Source organism: Grammomys surdaster, unplaced genomic scaffold (genome assembly GCF_004785775.1).
Source record: "Grammomys surdaster isolate TR1022 unplaced genomic scaffold, NIH_TR_1.0 242, whole genome shotgun sequence".
Taxonomy (NCBI): domain Eukaryota; kingdom Metazoa; phylum Chordata; class Mammalia; order Rodentia; family Muridae; genus Grammomys; species Grammomys surdaster.
The window spans coordinates 5066126-5090609 of NW_021604687.1; the positions used below are offsets into that span (position 1 = coordinate 5066126).

The 24484-nt window shown below is 40.1% G+C and overlaps 1 protein-coding gene across 2 annotated transcripts in view; it reads left to right on the forward strand.

The window, feature by feature from the left end:
• The window catches only part of Klhl7 (kelch like family member 7), a 54141-nt gene that overhangs the window by 11741 nt on the left and 17916 nt on the right, over nt 1-24484 (forward strand). For both annotated transcript variants that reach the window (XM_028774726.1, XM_028774727.1), the window contains exons 2-7: nt 9846-9948; nt 10704-10797; nt 11017-11141; nt 16932-17107; nt 20310-20484; nt 23409-23551. In XM_028774726.1, coding sequence (XP_028630559.1) covers nt 9846-9948; nt 10704-10797; nt 11017-11141; nt 16932-17107; nt 20310-20484; nt 23409-23551 — 816 coding nt within the window. The remainder of the gene's footprint in view (nt 1-9845; nt 9949-10703; nt 10798-11016; nt 11142-16931; nt 17108-20309; nt 20485-23408; nt 23552-24484) is intronic.

A 24484-nucleotide genomic window follows, 5' to 3' on the forward strand; every position in this document is an offset into this window, starting at 1 on the left:
TCCTGGGGTGTTTGGCCACGCCCCCAGAGCCCAGAGACCTGACACGAGGTCTCCATGTAACATGCATTGAGTCATGTAAAGCCCAAGTAGAGGGCGGGGGAACAGGTCTCTGCCTCAAGATTTACATATTACCTAAAGGCCAGAGCGTAGTTACCTCCCAAGCCCCTCCTCTCCCCAATGTAAGAGGGCCTCTCATGGCATTTTTTGGGAGAGCACACCCATCATTCAGACTCATCGCCATGTCAATGAATCTACATGTCTTCAATCCCACGTGTCTCTTGAAATTCTGGACTCTTTGTGTAAGTGGAAAACTCAGGTGGGGCGAGGGGGGGAGCCTTCTCCACCCGTCCCTGCGCTCCCTGCGCTCTAGCAGCCCGCAGGACACTCTCCCCTTACAACAGCAGTCTGTGCACTGCCTTCACGGGGCTCCTGGGAGACTCAGCCGCGACCACCAGGCACGAAGTGTCCCTGCACCCCTGTTCCCGGGACCCTGCCCTCACCAAGGCATGTGGTTCGAGCTCTTTGCCCACACCCTCGGTTCGCCACCAGTCTGCACTGTTGAGTCCCGCTGGGAAGTGCTGTAGCACGCGCAACAAGCGTGACCCACCCCAAGCCACGTTCGAGTTTTGACCCACACTTCTGTACAGACACACACCTTTTATTCGGCTGGGGATTATGTAAGCAGCTGGTAGGTCACCAAGAGCAGACTGGTGCAACCGCCTTTTTGCTAACTGCCTTACTTTTCTTTGCTTTTTGGAATAAACCTGATTCCCAGAAAGGGTTTAAAATTTATGTTTTCAATTTTATTATGGATTAATTGAGTCTGTCTTACTAACAACCCTAAAAGCTGATTGATATCTTGTGGTAAGTACACCATTTCCCTTTGTCTTTTTTTCTTCTTCCTTCCTCCTTCTATTCCTCTTATCCCTCTCCCTCCTTCCTCTCCCTCCTCCTCCTTCCATTTTTCCATGCTCTGTGATCTGGTATGCATGTGTGTGCATCTGTGTGTGTGCACACATGTTGTGATATGAGTGCAGGTGGGAGGCCCAAGGTTGATATCAGAATCCTACTCCATAGATAGCTTTTCCACCTTATTCCTGAGGTAGGATTTCTTAGTGAAACCTAGGTTTGTGAATATTGTTGAATTCTCTAGCCAGCTTGTTCTGGGGCTCTCTTTCTACCTTTCAAGGCTGGGATTATAGACAAACCCATACCCATCCAGCATCCTGTGTGTTCTCAGGATCCAAACTCTGGTCCTTAGACTCAGAAAGCAGTTTAACTACTGAGTCATCTCCCCAGCTCCATTTGTCTTTTTATTGATTTATCTCATCTATTTATGGTTAAATTTACAGTCTACTCAGGAATATACCCTTGACTGACTTTTAACCACACTCAGAAAGTTTTAGGGGGCATGAATATTAGCAAGTGGCCTAGTGACTATAGTGCTATTTTGGCAAAGAACATGGCTGCTTTTCGCCATTGTACTAAAATTTTACCAGAGGCCCAATTGAAGTGTTTAGGATCAATGTCATTGGCAGAGGAGATTTCAAGACAGCTTAGTGTAATGATTGTCACATAGTTGTTAGTAATCGGTCTTATTCAAATGTAATATGTGTTAAGTTTCAGACCTGGGACAGATACCTGAGGTGTGCCTATTTAACATAAAATTGGACCTGGCCTTCAGATTCTCCCAGAATCCCTCAGTACCTGTTACAGTATTTGGCAGGACAGGACAGGACTGCTCCTAGGTATAGTGGAGGAGAAAGTTTATTGTAAATAAAAGAGAAAATAGCCAGAAGCAGACACATCTGGGAGAGTCCAGAGTGGTCATGACCCTGAAATATGTTGGGAGAGGGAGCTTCTTTGGAAGGGCAGGGCCCTTGGACTGGAAGAGTTCAGAGTAAGAGCGTAGGCTATGCCAGTCATACCCTGTAGCAGGTAGGGACGGAGGGATAATAAGGAGAACTTGGAGGCCAGGTTCATGTTCATGTTATATAGGTACATCAGCTACTTGTCCCAGTTTTGAAACTTAACAAAATGAAAAGAAGCAAACTTGGCAAGAGAAATACAAAATGTACAGCTTGAAAAGAATACTAGGAAGTGTAATACTGGAACCAAGTCTTGTGATCCAGGAGATTTGAAGTTTAAAGAAAGGTTAGATAAAATACAGGAATAAAATACAGGAATTGGTACCCTCAGGGTGAGTCTGTACTCAGTTAATCTTTTAACTCAGAAGCTGTCAGCAAGTCAAATCTAAGTCAAGGAGCGAGCCAGCTCCTGGCCACCTGGTTCTAGTCTTTTCAAGGCATATACATGAAAGGGGCATGGGACCTTCTTTCTGCAGTTCAAGAAATCTGCTAAGGCTAGGCTGGTGGCAGGGGAGATCCTGCATAGAGACCCAGAGAGGCCATGATATGAAGCCATTGTAAGACCCCCAGAGAGGGGAGACCCTCACTCAAGTCTCAAGAAGATGCGACTCACCCACGACCACGAGAGACACCAGACTTGTTGCAATAGCAAGAGGTTTAATTAATCAAAGTCAGCGCTGGGTCGAGACTTGTATCCCATGCAAGGGCAGAGGAGTGTCGGCCAAGAGGCTTGGGAGGAAGGGGTATTTAAAGGAGAAAACCACAAACCAGGGGAGTGAAGGGGGAAATCAAAAAGTGGAACAGTAGTAAATTTTAACCTATTATTCAGTTAGCCATAAACCAAGGTGGGGAGTGGGAAACATCTTACACACGTCATAAATCGGGGTGGGGAGTGGGAAACATCCTGCACACATTTTTCTCAGGAATGTGACCTTAACCTATCCCACTGTGGTCAGTCATTTCCCGGAGTACCTTGACCAACTTGTATTTGTAGTTCTGCTATTCTTTGTAGTAAATCAGTCCCTGGAACAGCCTAGCTGATTTGCCTTCTGGCTCTTTCTTTAACTTAGGCCTGTGAATTTACTAACTTTAATTCAGATGGGGGTCCTGATCTTTTTCTATAATTTTTGCCTCCTTACACCATGAAGATGAAACCCAGTTGCATTGAAGACCCCTAAGAAAGCTCTCAGAGATGCCAGAGCCAGGGGATACTTGATAAGTAGGGGTGCAGACAGGATGTAGAACCTCCTAAAAGAGGGAAGTGTGCTGCAGTGAGCAAAGCTGGAAGGGAAGAGGCATCCAATATACCCTTTGACATCAGATATAGAGATACTGGATTTGAAGTTTACCTTACTGGTTTTCAGTCTTTTACTTTGATCCAGTATTTCCTTACTATGCCTTTCTTCTCTTTTAGAATTGTAATGTATATTCTGCGCCATTATATGTTGGATGTATTAATCTACTTTTTTATTTTATGGGAGGTTACAGTTAAGAGTCTCCAGAGATTTTGGACTAAACTGAAAAACTGTGGGGACTTTTTAAAGTTCTACTGAATGCATTTTGCATTATGATATGGATACAAGCCTATGGGGGCCAGCGAGTAAAATGTTTGAAAGATAATTGTCCCCATAGGCTTTTATTTGAATTCTTGGGTTCCCTGTTAGAACTGTTTGGAAAGGATTAAGAGGTATAGCTTTTCTGGGAAGTGGTGGCATCCTTTAATTTCAGCACTGGGGGCGGGGGTTGGGGGAGAAGCAGGTGGATCTCTGAGTTCAAGAGTAGTCCGATTTACAGAGCAAGTTCCAGGACAGCTAGGGCTACAAAGAACACTGTCAATAAATAAATAAATGGATGGTATGGCTTTGTTGGAATGAGTGTGACCTTGTTGGAGGAGGTGTGTCAGGGGTGGTGAGCTCTGAGGTTTCAAAAGTCCATGCTGGGCCCCATCTCTGCCTGCCTGCCCACCCCATGCCTGGCTGCTGCCTTGTTAATAAAGGACTAATCCTCTGATACTGTAAGCAAGCTCCCAATAAATGCTTTCTTTAAGTTGCTTTAGTCATAGTATCTTTTCACAGCAATAGAACAGTAACTAAGGAAGCAATTTATTTTGATAGTCTGGTGGTTTAGATAGTAGAAAATGGCACTATTGGGAAGTGTGGCCTTGTTAGAGTATGTGTGGCCTCATTGGAGGCTTTGAGGTTATATATATGCTCAAGCTATATCCAGTGACACTCACAGTCCTCTTCTGCTGCCTGAAGATTGAGATGTAGACCTCTCAGCTGTCTCCAGCATGATGTCTGCCTGTTTTCTGCCATAATGATAATGGACTACACCTCTGAAACTGTGCCAGACCAAACTAAATATTTCTGTAAGAGTTTCTGTGGTCATAGTGTCTCTTCACAGCAATGAATCCCAAACTAAGACAACAAGCATAACCCATATCATAGCTGAAGATAACATAGATCGGATTAAATGTTATAGTAAATATGAAAGAATAAACTGTAGCCACATGCAGCCACGAACCAACTGGGTTCTCCTAAAAGGAGGCTGGAAATGAAGAAAGGGACAGAAGGTGAGAGAAAGATGAAGCCATGACAAAGTTCCCTGATCAAGGCTCATAGTTTAAAGTTCAGCTCTTCAATTTAAAGGGAAACCACCACTGAACCCCTTCTTGTTTCAGCCGGAGATGGGTGGGGGAACCCATTCTTAGTCACAGCAGGAGATGTCTCAAGGCAAGCTCAGCGGGCAGTTTATTCTTCTAAGTTCCTGTAGCAGGCTGTACGGGCAGCCAAGGTGGGTAACGCCACCTAGGTCCTATTATTTGGTCTATTGTGGTAAACAAGGTCTTTCCGGCCTGCTCAAGGTTGAGGGGAGGGCACCATAAACTAAACCCTCTAGAAATTTGTGTTAGCAAGAATTTAAACAAAGTTTCTATTTCAGTCTGCTTTCTTCTGTGGAAGTTTTTATGAAACAGCAATTGAGGCATTTTGCGAGGCTGGATCACCTGGGCTATTTTTTTTTTTTCCTTGGTGTCTGGTCCTTTTTCTCAGAAACCATAAGCTCTTACAAGTAATACACAATTCTGCACTAACATATGTATGGAATGTGTACTGTGCACATACCAGTTAAAGATAATTCTCTGTTCTTTGAGCAAGTGAAAGACAAGTTAGTTTGCAACTAACCAAGCTGCAATATAAATCTCCATCCATATCATATTGAAAGGATGGCATGTAATAAGTCATGAGGATACTATAAGCAACACACGATTTATGGTAATATATGGACAGTCTCAGCCAGTCTCAGAACTGTTCCCATGTAGAGGAATCAGCATATAGATTACATGCCTTGTTGGTCTTGCTGATTTCTTTTTTCCTGTCTGCAGCCAAGATCTTCAGGGAGTCTCTCCTGTCAAATTTGATTTCCAACAATTTGGATGTGTCTTAGGGTTTTACTGCTGTGAACAGACACCATGACCAAGGCAACTCTTATAAGGACGACATTTAATTGGGGGCTGGCTTACACAGAGGTTCAGTCATCAAGGCAGGAGCATGGCAGTGTCCAGGCAGGCAGGCAGGCATGGTGCGGGAGGAACTACATCTTGTTCTGAGTGGAAACAGGAGAAGACTGGCTTTCAGGCAGCTAGGATGGGGGTCTTTTGTTTGTTTGTTTGTTTGGGTTTTTTTTTAATTTGTTTTGTTTTTCGAGACGGGGGTTTCTCTGTGTAGACCTGGCTGCCCTGGAACTCACTCTGTAGACCAAGCTGGCCTCGAACTCAGAAATCTGCCTGCCTCTGCCTCCCAAGTGCTAGGATTAAAGGCATGCGCCACCACTGCCCGGCTTAGGGTGGGCATCTTAAAGCCAAAGCCCACAGTGGCACATTTCTTCCAACAAGACCATACCTACTCCAGTAAGGCCACACCTCCAAATAATGCTACTCCCTGGGTCAAGCATATTCAAACTACCACAGGATGAAAAACATAGCTTTTCTTGTTGGAACAAATGCAAAATCTCTCCAATGCAACATACTTCCTTTTTTCCCATTCTGGAATTAGGACTCCAATAAGCTGATCTAATTCAGTAGTCCTTCCTAAAATTCAGAGTTTTTGAACAGCCTCGCACCCTGTTTCATTGACTTAAAAAATTAAGACAACAAAACATCATTTAATTTATCCCTGGAAGATTTTCTTTTATCATCCTGTTCTATGAGCATCTTTTTAAAATTTTTGTTATATTTCTCCATAATTGCTTGACCTATAGGATTATAAATTATATCTATAACAGGTTTCATGCTATAATATCTAAAAAAAATTTATTGTATTCCAAAGGATACATAAGCTGAAGCAGCATCAGCTTTCGTCTGCAAATGCATTCTCTTCAGAGCACGACTGATCTTTCTACACATGCTTGTCCTGTTGGACTATGTGGTATATCTGCAACATGCTTCACATTGTAATATGTAAAAACTGTTTCATTTTATTAGAGACATATGCTGGAGCATTGTCAGTCTCAATTTGTGCAGGTATTCCCATAATTGTCATAATTTCTACTAAATGTGCAATCTCAAAATCCTCTTTTTCAGAATTCAAGGCAGAAGCCCATTGGGATTTTGAATATACATCAATAGTATGATTCATCAACACATGTATATCTTAATTCTCTAGATTCCATAAAATGAAACATACACTTTATTGTATGGCATTGTTCCCATAAGTAGAATCTAGATTCTTAACTCGGCATATTGTCTTTTCATGGGCTGCCATTTTAATTTTTTAAGCCTTTGTAGAGTTTTCTCATCTGGAACTGTCTCTCTCTTTTTTTTTTTTTTTTTGTTTTTTTCGAGACAGGGTTTCTCTGTATAGCCCTGGCTGTCCTGAAACTCACTCTGTAGACCAGGCTGGCCTCGAACTCAGAAATTCGCCTGCCTCTGCCTCCCAAGTGCTGGGATTAAAGGCGTGCACCACCACTGCCCGGCGAACTGTCTCTTTTGATGTTACTGTAAATTCTAGATTGGATTTCTGTGAATTGTTCCCTATTTTGATTCAAAGACTCCTCTAACCTCTTTTCTGTGGTCTCCAATCTAGCATCTAGTTTTCCAGCCTCGTTTTTCTCAAAGTCTGCCTTAATTTTTTTCTCTCCTATTTTTTTTATCTCTGATATCTTAGCAGTCTGATTATAAATTTAAAAAAAAATCTAAGCTTTGTTTCCAAATTTTATATTTTCCATTTGTCGAGAGCAGGGACTCTTTATCTATTAGCAAGGGGTTTGAATCTCCCCGTGGGGAGAGGAGCAACAGGTCCTGCTCCACTCAGGGATCCTATACTGGATTCGACTGTGAGATCATCAGCTCCTCGAGAGGGAAGAGAGTATGCCAAGAGACAGAGAGTTTGTGGAATTCAGTTACTTCTTTAATGATAATGCACAGCAAGCAAACACAAACACAAATGCTAAGGTTATTGCTACAACAAGATATTGTCACATTTCCTATAGGTTGCCTCTAACAATATGCACAATTAACACACATAATAAGTTGCTAATAAGTTGCTAATTACCAAAAAATAAGCATAACAATAGACACATCATTCATTCATTCACGGATTGTACGACCTGAGTCCTTATGTTGGTTTTGGGTTACAGGTCCAGAGTCTGGTAAGGCGGGGTCAGGCTGTGGCTTCCAGATAATTTGACCTCGTAGGGTGCTTGACCATGAAAAAGCTGGAGGCATTGGTCTCTCGGTTTGAAGTCTGAGCCTGGCCATGAAATTGGAGGCATAGGTCTCTCAGTTAACTCTTTGATGACTGGGTGCTGAGGAGGCTTTGTCTGGAGGATCACATTGACCAGTCATAGCTACAAGTGTGATGAAGTGCTCCAGATGGGCTCCTCTTTTATGCTGAATTTGGAGTTACTCTTGCCGTACATGGCAGATAACCATTCGTGTCTGGTTATCTCAGCACAGCTTCATTTCCAGACTTGCCTTTACAAGTACCAGACATGTCCAGACATGTCTTACAAGTTTCCTATTACAAAATGGAGTTGGTCCTGTTTAAGGGCCTGCTCCTTACACCATTTTACTTCATTGTTGATATTTTAGCATTTTTCTTTGTTGGAATCAGGCTCCGAACCCAGTGACATCACATGTAGGCAACCTCTGCATCATTGCCAAGGCAACATTCCCAGAATCCACCTGGCTACCTTCCACCCTTACCTGCAAGAGGCTATGTCACTGCCCATATAAAATAGGCAGAACCCCCTGACCTCTCCCCTTCTCTCTTCTCTCTCTTCTTCTCACCCCTACCCCCCAATCTTTGCCCTATCTCCTGAATAAACCCCACTTAGAATCATTTGGTCTGGTGTGGTCTGTTCTAAGCTGCGTGTGGACCTATATCATTCCTAAGAATTCCTAAGAATCTGATTTATAAAATTTTCAAAAAATTTATAAAATTTTTTGTCTAAGGCTTTATCTCTGAGAAGTCTGTTATTAAGGTGAAAATGAGGGCTACTAATGTGATAATGGTCATAATCACTAATATGCCAGTTCCAGTTTAGATGTATCTGTTTCTCTTTTGTGTCTCTGAACCATTTAAAAGTAATCAGATAAACTAGACAATCTCTTGTCATTGTACCTTTCATCTTTATAGCTATCAATTTTGAATTATTTATATGAATATGTGAAATTTAAATACTTTCTTTACCTTTTCAGCCTAAAACAATTTTTTACCTCCTCTGAAGTTTTGGTTCATTTGGATTCTTTTTGTGTGTTCCTTGTCTCCCTTTATTGTTTAGCTTGGGGCACTGCAGTGGTTCTTGGCCCTCTAATAGGGAAGGGTGAATCGAATCGCAGAAAAAAATCAGTTTTATCTTTATGCCACTGTAGTCCTGGGCTCTTGTGTGTGCAGCATATAGGCACAAATACCTTCTGTGACTTTTCCCCACTCTGGGAAGGTGTGTATTCCAGCCCTATGCCCTCAGGTTTGACTGAGAGCTCCGTTTTGAATTTATGTGTTCTCACTCTGGCTCTGTGTTCACTGGAGGAGTAACCCCTCAGGCTCTGTGTCCCCTGCCCTCCAGCTAGCCTAGCTGCACTGAGTTGGAGTCTCCTTTAACCTGCAGAATCGCGCACGTGCTAAAGTCCTGCTTGCATTGTAATCTTAGAAGTGCTGCCTTTGTCTCTTGCTGCAGCAGCAGGGATGCAGTTCCTGTCCCTGGGCTATTTCAGTTAGTCTGAGAGAGAACCCAGGCTTGTGGGCCTCAATAGAGCGCTCTGTAGCATAGCAGGGCCCTTTGTTCTCCGCTTTTACACTTAATAACTGAATATGAATGAAAAGGTTTGGATTGCCAGGCCCCTCCTCTCCCACACCAAATAACAAATCTGAGACTCAAAATATATTTATAAACACCTTGGCTTTGGTTGGTTCCCTGATTAGATCATAACTTAAAATCCCATTTATTCTAATCTAAGTTTTGCCACATGGCTGGTTGTCTCTGCCCAAACCCCTAGGCTTTTGTCCTTCATGGACAAAATTCTAGGTGAATTTCCCACAAGTCTCTCCCAGAATCCTTTTTGCCTACCAGATGTCCCACCTTCTATTCTACCCCTTACTATAGGCCATAGGTTTTTTTTTATTGACAGATGATATGTCTACACAGTATGTAAGAGATTCTCTACACTATGCATATTTTGGGATGGCTTATGGCAAGTCACCCCAGGACTGTGATTGTTTTGCACCTTTCCACATGTGATCAGACAATGAACCTTTAAAAGCACACCTGTCAATGAGGTAACAATAGCCTGAGGGGCTATCGATGTGCATAAGATTCTAAGTGCTGGCCCACAAAACTTATAAACAAGTCTTGAAATAGACTGTAAATTTGGTATACAGGCATTACAACATTTGGTAGGTTCCTACTTTGTTATACTTAATATTGCTGAGCTACAACCAGTGAGCTTGTTTTTATATGCTTTTTTTTTCTTTTTACTAGAGAACTTTATGCGATGTGATCCTCATGGTTCAGGAAAGAAAGATACCTGCTCACCGTGTTGTCCTGGCTGCAGCCAGTCACTTTTTTAACTTAATGTTCACAAGTGAGTATTTTTAGGTAAAAACTATTGTTTTTTTCTATGAGAATTGGGTAGATAAATAAACAGTTTTTTCCCTAGTTTTTAAAGCTTTTTCCAACTTAAGGCTACAAGGTAGTAAAGAGAATGAGAGAGTGATGTTAGTTGTGATGTCGGTCACACAGTGAGTGCTCCTTCATTAGCCCCAAGTGGAGGATGGAAGGGATGCTGGAGACACACTAGTGGAAAGAAGTCTATATTTAGCTGAGACCTAGAACCTGATTATACTCTTCAGTATTGCCTTATGAGCTTTGTTTTGTTTATCTGAGACAGAAGCTTGCTATGTAGCCAGGGCGGGGGCTTAGAACTTTCAGTGATCCTCTTACCTCTGCCTTCCAAGTGCTGAGATTGCAGTGTGCATCACGACACCTATCTCTTGGTCTGTGATCTTTGTCAAGTTAAATAATGTACCTGCCTCAAGTTTTGTCTTTGTCCTACTTACCTCTGAGAATTTGGAGGGATATTAGGGAAGAGTAAGGCTGAATTATTTTTGGACTTGGAAGGAAAAAAAATCTAATTTTATGTCTTTCTCATTTACGCTTGAGGAAGCTCTTAGATTAATTCAACAGATGTTACTAACATGAAGAGTTTTTGCATCTATTCCCTATAGAGGTAACTGTCCTAGTGTTTGTTCACTGTATTCACTATAACCTGGCCTTGCTGGTTCCTCAGTTAAACCTGTGGTGGTGCTGGTGTCATTCCTGTTTCTTCTCCTCTTTCAGCTAACATGCTTGAATCTAAGTCCTTTGAAGTAGAACTCAAAGATGCGGAACCTGACATTATTGAACAACTGGTGGAATTTGCTTATACTGCTAGGTGAGTTAAAAGAATCATTCTTTTGGGAGGAGTAAAATTGGGGTCTGACAAACAAAAACACCATTGTAACAAATCGGTTTGCTCCTGATTTCTTAGAACAAAAAACTGTAATGGAGGAGTTAGAGGGATGGTAATGTCATAGGAGAGTATATTTTACAGTAATGTTATTTATTTAAGCAATTAAAAATTTGTAAAGTTAATATTCTCTTTAACTTACAGAATTTCTGTGAATAGCAACAATGTTCAGTCTTTGTTAGATGCAGCAAATCAGTACCAGATTGAGCCTGTGAAGAAAATGTGTGTTGATTTTTTGAAAGAACAAGTTGATGCTTCAAATTGTCTTGGTAAGAAATACCAGATTCCTGGCTTTTTTTTTTTAAATCCTCATTGTATATTTAAATAAAGAAAAAAACATATTGATAAGACTCTTCATTTAACCTTAAGGTTACTATCCAATGAAACATTTTAATATTTTAAACATAAAATTTTAAAGGAACTTATAGAGAGGCAGCAATAAGCTCAATAAATACAGTGTTACTATTTTATAAAATTAATATGGCTTTTACAGTGAGTTTTCATTTATCAAAGTCAAGGAACAAGAATGCCATCCATTTGTGGTAGCCTTATATAAGTCTTGTAGTCATCTGTTGCTTGCTTGGAACATCATGCTGTCTCTCCATTGTCAATGTTTTGCACTAGGAAGCAGAGAAATCATAAACTAAAGTTGAAGAGCTGCTGTAATTCTTCACTTGAAGCTATTGCCTCCAGTAAATAAGTTGTCCTTGAAAGAAGCAGAGAAAGTAATTCTGAGTTTTCTAAGTTTAGTGTGCATTTAACTGTGGGATGATCCTTAGTGCCAGTAAACACTCATTCAGGCCTCAGAGAAAGAGCAGGCTGGAGATCCAGGGGCCTGGATCTGAGTCAACTCTGAGAGTTCTCACTCAAGACAAAGATGGGGGGTGCTGGTGACAGAAGATGAACACTGGGCAGCAGCCTCATCTGCCCAACTTGTGCACTCCCTTTCCTCTGGGCACCTGTACTCCAGCAGTGCACACACTGTGAGCCCCAGGAGGAGACATGGAAGGCAGTCAAAAAGGAAGCAGGATAGTTGCAGAAAAGAATAAATGTCAGACAAAGGAATAAAAATGAGACTAGTCTAGTGTTCAGAAAAGAGCTGTAGTTGGTGGAGTGGGGACGAGTAGCTATAGAGAACATACTGATGGGATTGCGTTGTTAGCCATAAGTCAACATGATGAACCCACATTAGGAAATAAATACTGCCTGCTGTTCAGAGATTCCATTTCTGTACTGTAGTTTACACCTCTGTTCTTCTAGTTTTTATTTCTAATATTTACAGTTACTTTTCCTTGTATAAGTAAGTATTCTGACACCATGTGTTTACAAAAGGGATTTACTTTCAACCACCTTGGGGGTGAGGAAGCTGGAGAGATGTCTTATCAGTTAAGAGCACTTCCTGTTGTTGCAGAGGACTCAGCTTGGTTCCCAGTACTCAGCACATCTAGAACTCTAGTTTCAGGGTATCCTTCACATATACACACAGTTACACATACATGTGCAGGCACACACACATATACATAAACTGTAAATAAATAAAATTTTTCAAAAAACATTTTTAATAACTCCTTAGCCCTGTAAATTTATTGGCATGAATCAACTGCAAGCAAAAATGCCTTTTTTTAAAAAGTCAGTAGAAATAGTAGTACAAAATATAGTATGTAGATCCTAAGGTGAGCTTTTACTGTGTATTGTGTCTTGTGCTTTTAAAGAGAACATACTGGCATTTGCCTATTTCCTGCTACCATTTTGTGTAGTTTCTGTTTGTTTTTGTGGTACTTTGAAATCGAATCCAGGGCCTTGTGCATGCTAGGTAAGCATTCTCCTGCTAAGCTGTCATCACTGTTAACAGAGTTGAGAGAGAAAGAATATACCCCAGTGACCTAGAAAAGAGCTTGATTCTGGGCCTAAGCCTGTGACAAAGACAGAGACTTCAAGTAGGCATGATGGTTGAGGTGGGAAGATGGCCCCTAGTTCAAGACCAGCCTGGACCACAGTCTTACAGTCCTCAGTAACTTGGTAGAGGTGGGATGAGAAGACCTGCTTCTGACTGCTTTCTCTGTGATCTGACCATAGCTGTCACACCAGTCAGTTAGAGAACTCCTGCCTAAGATTTCCTTTTGCTTCTCTACTGCTCAAGATTCCTACACAATCTAACTTCCGCAGTGCTAAGGAAACCCATGGAAATTGATTGAACTAGGCAAAATTTAGTCAGGCATGATGATGCATATGTCTGTAATCCAGTACTGAGAGAGCAGAGGTAGACTCAAGACCAGCTTGGTTTTAGCCAAGGCTATGTAGTGAGACCTGGTCTCAAAATAACAAAACAAAATCATACAAAGTTCAAGGAAGCCTAGTTAGTTTGAGAGACAGAAAATAACATTCAACATCTAAAATGAATAGCTCCTGAGGGAAAATTTAATGTAAGAAATAGGAAGAAAATTAAAAATAGAAAAGATATTTGAAGGGGCATAAGCCCCTTGCTTTTTCAGTCTTGACATTTAATCAAATTGAACAGTAAAGTAGATACTCCCCCAAAATTCAAACAAAAGATCAGTTGGGAAACTGTCTCATGATACAATACTGTAAATAAAAGAAAGCCATTACTGAAAGATGAAAGAGCCATTAAGAAGCAGGGCACTGGTGTGAGACAGGAGCCACAGAAGCATGTAGAAGCAAGAAAGCCAACAAAACACAAAGGAAAAGTCACTCGGACCATAAGGACAGTTGTCAAACCAGGTACAAAGTCTGCCTCTTGAGAGGCAGGATGGCAGGAGCATGCTGAATGTGATTGGTGGTAGATTTCCTATATGTAGTTATAACCACCAAAACTTGTGTTTTTAGGGATAAGTGATGTGTTAGCTTACAAAAACCAAACTGCTATTTCTGTCCTATTATGGTTGAGTATGAAGTGTCCCATATAAGAACTTCTATGTTTAAAAGTTTGGTCTCCAACTATTGAAGGATGATTGTGTTATGAGAGTACCAGCTTAATCAGTTAGATTTTTTAATGATGGCAAAATAACTAAGCTGATGTTTTGTTTTTTGAGATAGTCTGTATCCTTGACTGGCTTGGGAACTCGATGTGTACACCAGTGCACCAGTGCTAGTCTAACCAGTGCTAATTTAGAGACATTCACCTGCCCCTATCCCTGCCCACACCCACTGAGGGTTGGGAGTAAAGGCATAGGCTACTTTGCCTACTAAAATAAGATGGCTTTTGTTGTTTTAAGCAGAAAGGGAATTTGAGAGGCCGTGATAGGTAACTTATAATTGCTCAGATACCTAAAAAAAAAAAAAAAAAAATCAGGGTTAGAAAAAGTAGAATTTGAGTAACAGAACTTTAGATAGTTGTCACAGAACGTTTCTACTGTGATCAGAAGAGTGAATCCAATTGGAGTGTTTGTATAGACTGGTCACCAACAACAGACAACAAGCTCCTAAAAGGAAAAGTACACAGGGCCTGAACCCACAGCAGTGTAGCAGGCAGGACATGGCTTCAGACGGACAGCTGTTTCTCTCAGCACCATTTTCAGCACTTGGAAAGTTAACTGAATAAAAGAAAGCTATAGAAATATTGAAAATTAACTTACAGGCTTATTGAAAAGCATAACACAGTAAACCAGATGCCTTGAAATGTAACCAAAGGATTTTTTTTTTGAAAATTTAGTCTTTCTCAACTTAAGCTTCCTGCACAAAGAGATAAGAAAAGTTCTCAATATTTAATAAAAGGACAAAGAGTATTGGATCCTCTGGAACAGGTGGTTGTGAGCCTCCATGTGGGTGCATGGATTGAACCAAGTTCTTTTAACCACTGCACAATCTCTCCAGACCCAGTATTCCTTTTGTAAAACTTTATTTTGAAAGTTAAAAAAAGGGATGGGGGGAGCAGACATTATATGTGATCAGAAAGACAATATCTAATTATTTCAAAGAAAACTGTGAAAGACTGCTTAAAAAGGGTAGTACCTGGTACTGCTCAAAGAGTAGTACCAGGGTCAGGTCTATAGCTGGGAAGGCAGGAGACAAGACTAAGCTGTCTTTGGAAGCAGGAAGCCCGGAACTGTAACCTTAGACAGCTGAGAAGATTCCAGGTGGGATGTCTTCATCAGCTAATACTAGTGAGCATCAAAAGTTGAGATTAATTTTCATTATTTAAATTTGATATTAGTAAATAATGTTACCAGAAATAGGATTAGCATAATGACAGCTTTGAACAAAGAATGTGTGTATATAAATGTGCATAAAACTTCTGTTTCCCTTAGAACCATTATTGTTTTTAGTGTAAAATGATTTCCAATCCAGCAATGAATGTCTTTTTTAAAAGAATTCTTCCCCTTTTCAATCCAAGATGATGATAATGGGGGCCAAAGAGATGGCTCCGTGGTCAAGGGCACTTGTTGCTCTTCCAGAAAACTTGTATTGTTTCCCAACACCCACGTGGTGGCTCACAGCTATCTGTAACTCCAGTTCCAAAGGTCTAATGCCCTCTTTTGGCCTTTGTAGACACTACTTGCACATGGTACACAGACATATACAGGCAGCACACATACATACAATAAAAATATTTTTTAAATAATAATAATAGAGGAGAAGATTAATTAATGTGTGTGGTGATAGGAAATTTAGGATAAACCTCAAACTGCATTCTAAAGTTTATTAGTAATCAATTTACTCAGAAATTTCATCCTTTATTTCACTGTCAAAGATTACTAACAAGCTAAAATATGAACATACTTAAAGTCATAGCAATAGTTGAAAAAAACACTCCCTGCACTTTCAGTATCTGTGATATTTTTAAGCAAATGAAAAGGTTTTTAACTTATGATGGTGGCATGTGTCTGTAATCCTAGCACCCAAGATGCCTAGGCAAAAGGATTGTGAGTTTAAGGCAAATCTAGACTACATATTGGGAACTCATTCACGAACCAGTTAATAATTAAACCATAAACCACAGGCCAGATGGAATCTAACTACTTTTACCATGTAATGCTTTTTACCATGAATATTCAGGATGCCATGGGGACAAGTCAGTTCATTTATACAAAGGAGATGAAAGACACCAGTTACCTTAGCAAATTGGTTGGTAGTGATGAGAATTAATATGAAAACATCAAAGCTCTGTATTGGCCAGATATGATGCCTTTAATCCCAGCACTTGGGAGGCAGAACCAATCAGATCTCTCTGGACTTGAGACCAGCCCGGCAAGTAAGTAAGCACCTAGGGCTACAAAAACAAAATAACAACTCAGCCCATACCATTTTAATAAACTCTAATTAGCCCTGCCAAGGTGGTACACCATCAGATTGGGGACTGACTAAACTTGGTGTGCAGACAGTACTTTGCCTCCTTATATAGAATATAAATTCCTAAAACAAAGTAGAAAAATTGGGAAAATGATGAATAAAAATACATACAAAGCTTATAAGGGGGAAAAGGTATATTTATACTAGAGTACATAAGAAAAGCTGAATGTCATAAATAATTTACAGTGGAATAAAATTGAACTGTCAGGTTCTTTTGTTAATTGGATGTGTTGTGGATTAGTGTGCCCATCTTCAGGATCAACTTGCAGAAGTTGATTCCTTTCCTCCATGTGGGTCTCAAGGATGTCAGGCTTGAAGGCAAGTGACTTTATCTGATGAGCTGTCTCCCAGCCCAGTGCCAGGTTCTCACAGGGAATTCTTCATCTATGTTGCAGAAGTCAGCTATCCCCCAAAACAGTCCAAAAGTTTAGTGCAATTCTAATAAAAATCATCTCACTTTTAAGTAACGTGATACTTTAGTTTTAAATTTATTTGTGAAAGAAGATGTTTAACAATACCTGAGAAGAGTTTGGAAAAAATTGATACTTATTGGAGCAAAAAGGATCTAGTTTTTGAGATCCACTTAAGTTTTCCCTAAGCCTTGCTTTCTCTCCTCCCCTGCACCCCCCTAAAACACATAACACTGTTTTGTTTTTTAAAATCAGGGTCTTAAGTTTGAGTTTTTTTCCAGGATTATCAAGTTCTGGAATATGTTTTATCTGAAACCAATGTCTTTTCTTTTTTCTGTTTAGGTATAAGTGTGCTTGCAGAGTGTCTGGACTGCCCTGAACTGAAAGCAACAGCTGACGACTTTATTCATCAACATTTCACCGAAGTTTACAAAACTGATGAATTTCTACAACTTGATGTCAAGCGAGTGACACATCTTCTCAGCCAGGACACCCTGACTGTGAGAGCAGAGGATCAGGTAACTGAATTGTCTTAGAGATTTCTTAGTAAATTAGTTATCAGTTCGTAGTGCCTGATGTTTTAATATATGACAACAAACAGTCTTGAAATCAGAGAGAATGTGTTCTTTATAATAAATATATCATCACAAAGCCCTTTTCATTGGAAGAGTCAAGACTGTTTGAAAGACTGATTGCATGGTAGAGATAAAACGTTTTGGGTGCCATGTTAGCCTCCTCTAAAAGATTTCCTGAACTTATGTTGGCTTACATGTTGATGGGAACTTAGATGTGACCAAGATGAGGATGAAAGGGTGGGTAGGTCCCAAGTGCAGATAGGTCATAAGAGACTTGAAGTGTAAATAAACAGTTTTTACTGTGTAGCCTCTGTAGCCCTTCTGTCTGGCACCTTGTTTTGCCCAGCATCTCTTTATTTACATTCTCTAGAACCATCAATTTAAGTGTTAGGTGTGTAAACTGGCCAAAGTTGTGTAGGAGCAGGTTGTGTGACTTTAATATGTAGACTCACTCAGTCCTTATATTTTAGCCCCACATCCTTGTCTATTTTCAGTCACTAAGTCTGTAGTGATTTGTTATAGCCGAAGTAGGAAATGATAAGATCATGGGATTTGAGTTGCTATTTTTCTTTAACCCATGTTATTTTGCTCTATGCTGTTCATAACATAGATTTTCCAGTTGGAGGACTTGATCATATGATAAGAAAAAAGAAACCTAGTTCTGTATGTCAGGCACAGGAGTGTGCCTAAAGTTCAGTTACCTGGTGGTCGTCAGTGAGGTCATAATGAGTACATGCTCCCTTGATGGGACATCAGTGAGGTCATAGTGAGTACATGCTCCCTTGATGGAATATCAGTGAGATCATAGTACATGCTCTTTTAATGAGACATCAGTGAGATCATGGTGAGTACATGCTCCCTTGGTTAGACATCAGTGAGGTCATAGTGAGTACATGCTCCCTTGGTTAGACATCAGTGAGGTCATAGTGAATACATGCTCCCTTGGTTAGACATCGGTGAGGTCATAGTGAGTACATGCTCACTTGGTTGGACATCCATGAGATCTTATAGTACATGGTCCCTTAATGGAATAAAATAGCAAAGCATCACTGTTCTGGTTGAGTTTTGTCAACTTGACACAAACCTAGACATATCTGGAAAGAGGGAAAATGTTTCTATAAGACTGGCCAGTAGGCAAGTCTGTGGGCCATTTTCTTGATGAATGATTGATATGGGAGGGTCCAGCCCACTGTAGGCACTGCAACTCCAGGGCAGGTGGTTCTGATATGTATGAGAAAGCAAACTAAGCAAGCCAGCAAGCAGAGTATTTCATGGCCTCTGCTTCAGTTTCTGCTTCCAGGTTTCTGCCTTGAGCTCCTACCCTGACTTCCCTCAGTGATGGGTGTGACCTGAGAGAAAGAGTTAAAATAAACCCTTTCCTCCTCAAGTTGCTTTTCGTCATGGTGTTTATCACAACACTAGAAACCCTAAGCCGATCACTGTGGCCGCCCTCTCCAGAAACATAATAGTAGATTAATGTACAAGACATCAAGCAAACTGAAATTGGACAGTTCACCTGACCAGGATTCAGAACTCTTAAGGTTGTCAGAAAGAAGGAAAGTCTGAGAAGCTGCCACATTCTAAAAAAAATCTGTAGATGACTTCTTACCTGAATATAATGTGGTCTCCTTTATGGGATAGTGGGAAGGAAGATAAACACTAAAGAAATATAAAATACTACAATATTCATATAGGAATATTAACTCATTGTTTATGACAGATGCATCATTACCATAGTGACTGGGTACACAGAATACTAAATCGAAGTCTGTCCTGTACTTGGTCTTAGCCAAAAGACCAAAAAGCAATCTAAACCTGTTACTAAATAAAAAGCCTTTCTTTAAAATTCCTTTTCCGGGTCTGGAGAGATGGCTCAGAGGTTAAGAGTGCTGATTGCTCTTCCAGAGGTCCTGAGTTCAATTCCCAGCAACCACATGTTGGCTCACAACCATCTGTAATAGGATCTGATGCCCTCTTCTGGTGTGTCTGGACAGCTACAGTGTACTCATATAAATAAAATAAATAAAACTTTAAAAAAATAAAATAAAATTCCATTTCCCATAATTTATTAACAAGCTCCAACATGTTTAGTGAGTAGTCTGAGTACATGTATATGAGTGTAGTAGATGAAGTAATGTAGATGAAGTAAGTTGTTGATGCTATTTTATGATTTATAAATTAATGAGTTTGAATTTGTTCGGTGCAGTTAAATGAATGCTACAGCAATTCTTATAAATATCTTATATTTTATTAACTATGGAGTTGTATATCTTAAAGTTTCTAAAGCAGGTAAGTTTGTTGGTTCACAGTGTAGCCATACAAGTTTAAGATAAGTAACGTTCATGTCTCCTGGAATGGAAGCCATCTTGGGAAGCCTGTGTTCTTGGTCCTGAGCATATGCTGGAACTAGCCAGTAGACTTCTCTGTGTGTCGTGTGTGTGCTTCTGAAAAGGAAGCTGTGACTTGTTTTATAAACACCCGCACACAAATTTTGGGACTGGAGAGATGGCTGGCTCAGTGGTTAAAGCACTTGCTGCTCTGTCTGACCTGAGTTCAGTTCCCAACAGCCATATCAGATGGGTCACAACTGCCTGTGATTCTGGCTGCAAGAAATATGATAGCGTCTTCTGGCCTCTGTTGGTACCCATCAACAAATACACGGAGGCACATGCAAACATAGACATAAAGAAAAATAAATCTAAGAATTTATTTTAATTACATGTATATGTGTGTAGATATGTGCACTTGTGTACAAGTGCCCTTAGAAGTTAGAAGCATTGGGTCCTCTAGAGCTAGAGTTAGACCATTGTGCCATGCCTGACATGGGCACTAGGAATCAGATTCAGGCCCTCTAGATGAGCAGTACATGCTCTTAACAACCAAAGCATCTATCTAACCCCATAAATCTTTTTTTTTTAAATTACAATTTTAACATTCTTCCTATCACTGTATGTTACTTATAACAAACTCAAACTAAAGCATTATATAAGGTGTTTGAGATATAGTAGGGAATTGAGGAATGCAAACAAGAATTTTGACAAAATACTGAAAATAAGTAATTGTCCCTTTTCAGTGTGAACATGAAAGTAGATGTTTGGAATGTTGCTTCCACCTCAGACCTTCACTGTTTTCTTTGTCCCTGCAGGTTTATGACGCTGCCGTGAGGTGGTTGAAATATGATGAGCCTAACCGCCAGCCATTTATGGTTGATATCCTTGCTAAAGTCAGGTTTCCTCTTATATCGAAGAATTTCCTAAGTAAAACAGTACAGGCTGAACCACTTATTCAAGATAATCCTGAATGCCTTAAAATGGTGATAAGTAAGTTCCCGTCATACCATTTCTATGTGGCTCACATGGCCATTTTCATTGTCTAAAAACCCATTCAGACTCACCAGCCTGGGAAAACATTCAAGAATTTGTCTTCTTATTGTGGTAATCCCTTAGGGTTTTCAGTCCCTGGAAAGGGTTAGTCTCAGCCCTTATCTTACAGTGAAAGAAAGTGAAGACTTGTCTTAATTTGTACACAGTAGCTTCATGTACTTGTTCATGGTATATCCTTTTTATTTAACCAGGTAGTGTTCCTTCTTGATATTTCTTTTTCTTAAACAGGTTTTCTTTATTTGCCTGGAGCTAATAATATGCTCATGTCTTTTTTTTTTTTTCTGACTAACCTAGAAGCCCTCTATGCTTTCATAAAATGCCAGTTAATGCATTGCTTTTATTTCTTTAAAACATCCCTTTCAGTGTGTTCCTTCTGCCTCTTGCTTCCGGTGCTGCTTGTCCTCTAGGCTGAGTCTGATGTACAGTTCTTGTCCTGAGACTTTCCTCTCTTGGAATATCTTTTAAATCTGTTCTCTTGAGAGTACAAAGTTTTCCTTTTTGTTTTGGTTTTGTTTGAGACAAGCTTTCTCAGTGTGAAGCTCAGGCTAGCCTGAAATTCATAATCCTCCTGCCTTCCTGAGCACTGAGATTACTGGTGTGCCCTACCATACTTGACTCCCCTTTCTTAATTCTGTTTGATGATGGAACACATCTAAAGGGTTCCTGATAATTAATAAATACTTGGAGATTTGATAAGTCTCATGTTTATTTCACCCTAAAACATTGAAGCTAGTTAAACTGTACATGCTGATAGTCTGTGGTTAGGTTTTGAGGGCTCTGCTCTGTCATCTGCAGGCTGTAGTAGTACACTTTGGAGAATCCTGATACCAGCTGGTTTCTTGGGGTTTGTTTGTTTGTTTTTTAATCATGATAGGTTGATATATTGTTTTATTTAATTCTGGTATTTTGAGGTTTGCAGTAATGTATGTATGTGTCTGTATGTATGTATGTATATTTTTAAATCAGGTTGAGCATTTTCTCTTTTCAGCCTTTGACTTCTAAGTTCTTCATTACTAATACTGTGCTTCTTGAGCCATTGAATATCTCATCTTTCTCTGTTTTTCCTAGTTCTACCTCCATTTTGGTCCCCTTCTGAGAGTTTATCTTAATTTTTCTTTTTAACCTTTATACTTCAGCTATTTTTAATTTTTATGAGTCTGTATGTACTTTTTCTTATTTAATGAATGCAGTACATAACTATTCTCATGTAGTCATTTTAAAGCCTTGGAATGTACCTATGTTGCCTGCGCTGTCTGTATTTTCTTTGAGTGTTCTTGACTATTTTTATTGTTAGCTCTTCTTGAATATGCAGTTTTGCCAGTGAGTCAGTTAAGAGCAAGTCCTTACAAGTCCAACAAACAGAAGAGTGTGTGGAGGGAGCGGGCACCTTAGTTTGGTGATTCATAGTCCCGTGTTCACTGTTTAATCTCAGCAAATCTGATGAATTATAAAGTGGTAAAGAGTAGTCAGGCATCTTTTATATATTGAAGAATTGTTTTGTTTTTCAGCAAACAGTATCTAGGCACTTAGCGTACTCTTTTGTAAAGTTGCTGGACTTAATCTTACTAATAGGATAGCTTTGCAATTTTCCTTTATATAATAAACATTCTTATAGCTTACCACTTTTCCCTTGCTGCTTTTATGAGATTTTTGTAAAACTCATTTCAGGTTGTGTTGAGAAGACTATATGAGGTAGAGAATATAGTTTTCCCTGTGTTGTCTAACATTGGTAGGTAATGTGTTTTCCCGACACTGCTTAAGCAGTTCTTGAGTATGTGACTCTTGACCACAGTAAGGAAGATCCACAATAGTTGTGAATCCTTGTTGTACTTCATCTAAGATAGTCCTTCTCAAAGTATTATGCACATCTGGATTAACTTATAAGTACATGATAGTTTGTTAGGTTTTAGGTTGTGGGAGCCTGTATTTCTAGCAAAGTTCCAGGTTCTAAAGATGCTATTATTTGAACCACATTTGAATGGAAAAATGGGTCCCTTTAACACAGCAGTCTCCACTAGAGATTTTAATTGGTCTGTAATAGGAACCAGGAATAAGTAGAGATTTCTTATGTGATTCTAATGTGCACTTAAAACAGAGAGCTGATGATAGTAGCATTTGTTTGTAATCTCAGTATTAAGGAACTGAGTCAAGAGGCTTACTAGTTAAACTGCCCTGGCCCACGGGGCGGTGAATGGGGACTGGGGGACCACCTGGAAGACAATGGGGGGTGGGGGGACAAGAGACTCGAAAAACAGACAGCAAGTCAAGAGGTCTGATCAAGCTGACAAATTTTATTGTTCCCACACCAGTAATATACTCATAGAAGCAGATGTGGGGTAGAGCGGGGTCGCTTTGTCTCTGGGGAGTGCAGGTGTTCTCAAGAACAGGATATTGGCTGGGTAAAAAGTTCAGCAGAAATGGGTTGCTAGGTACCTGTCCACAAGATCTATAGCTATTTGTTCTAAACTGGGCTAGTCCTTTCCCACAGAGGCCAAGACTTTGTGCCAGTAAGCACATATGGCTGACAAGGCAGTTAATGTTTAAACAAGGTCGCTCCCAACATTCAATGACAGCTTCCTTGGTTATACAGTGAATCTTATTTCATGAAAAAAAGTTAAGATCACTGGGTTTAAGAAATCTAGATTTCAGTAATTATTATTTTGACAACTACTCTCTTAAGGAACCCAAGAATTCATTGGTATGTAGGTGACACAGTCTTAGTAATACTGATTGCAGAGGATCATAAATTTATTAAAATGAGTTACAGGACAGGGAAAAGGAGGGGACTACTTTCCCTTTCAAAGCATTGACTTGACAGTACCTGAAGCTCTTGAGGAGTTACTATGTACTTTTTTGTACAGGTGGAATGAGATACCATCTACTGTCTCCAGAGGATCGAGAAGAACTTGCAGGTGGCACACGGCCTAGAAGAAAGAAACATGATTACCGCATAGCTTTGTTTGGAGGCTCCCAACCACAGTCCTGTAGATATTTTAACCCAAAGGTAACTACATTGATACCAGTTTTCATTTTGAAGGACTGAGCACTTATAGACACTAACATCTCCCACATAGTAAGTGGTAATTGGTTGCCTAGCTATTGTTGGTAAGGAAACTGAGAACTGGATTTCAAATGTCCCTATAACTGCTCTGGAGTACTTTAAAAGGAATCACTGCAGAAAAAAACAAAAAACAAAAAGCTCAATTTTTGTTGGCCTACAAGTCCATGCATTCATTCTGATGTCCTTGCTTTCATAAAATGATTATCTTCAGGGAAAATCAGCTCCTAGGCTAGATAAGTTTTCTTTCTTGAGTAATTATAATATACATTGTCATTCTAGAAAATTTCAAAAAATGTAGTCACAAAGAAAGATAGACCTTTATCCAGCAATCTAGAAACAATGAACACTTTTACTCTGCTTTCCAATACATTTAATGCCAATTGGAGGAGCAGAGTTACATGTCGCTCCCCGATCTGACCAGCAGACAGAAGAAACACAGAGTTGTTCTTCTCAACGCAGTTTATTCAGGAACCTTTACATTCAGCAAAAAGCCCTCGAGCGTCTCTTCTACCGCCCTTAAATCCCTCTGCCTTCTCCAATCAGAGCCTGCCACGTCGGTGCGGTATCTCGAGATCCAACGTTGCCCTACGGAGCAGATGGCCTGATTATGTGTAGCAGTGAGCCTGCGCAATATTGCCTGTGGGCGTGGCTTCTTCAGGGGCATATGAGGAAGTAGTCCCAGGCGCCATTTTGGAATGGCGATTCAAACCACGCCCTACAGTTCCCCCTTCTTTTTTTTTTTTTTTCCCCTTCTTTGTTTTAAAAGCAACACAGGCGGGAGTAGAGGTTTGATCTCCAAGTTTTGGGAAAGGGGACCTTGTGATGACATGATGCCTCCCGTCGTTGAGTAGTAAAGCATATATGTCAGACCTGTTC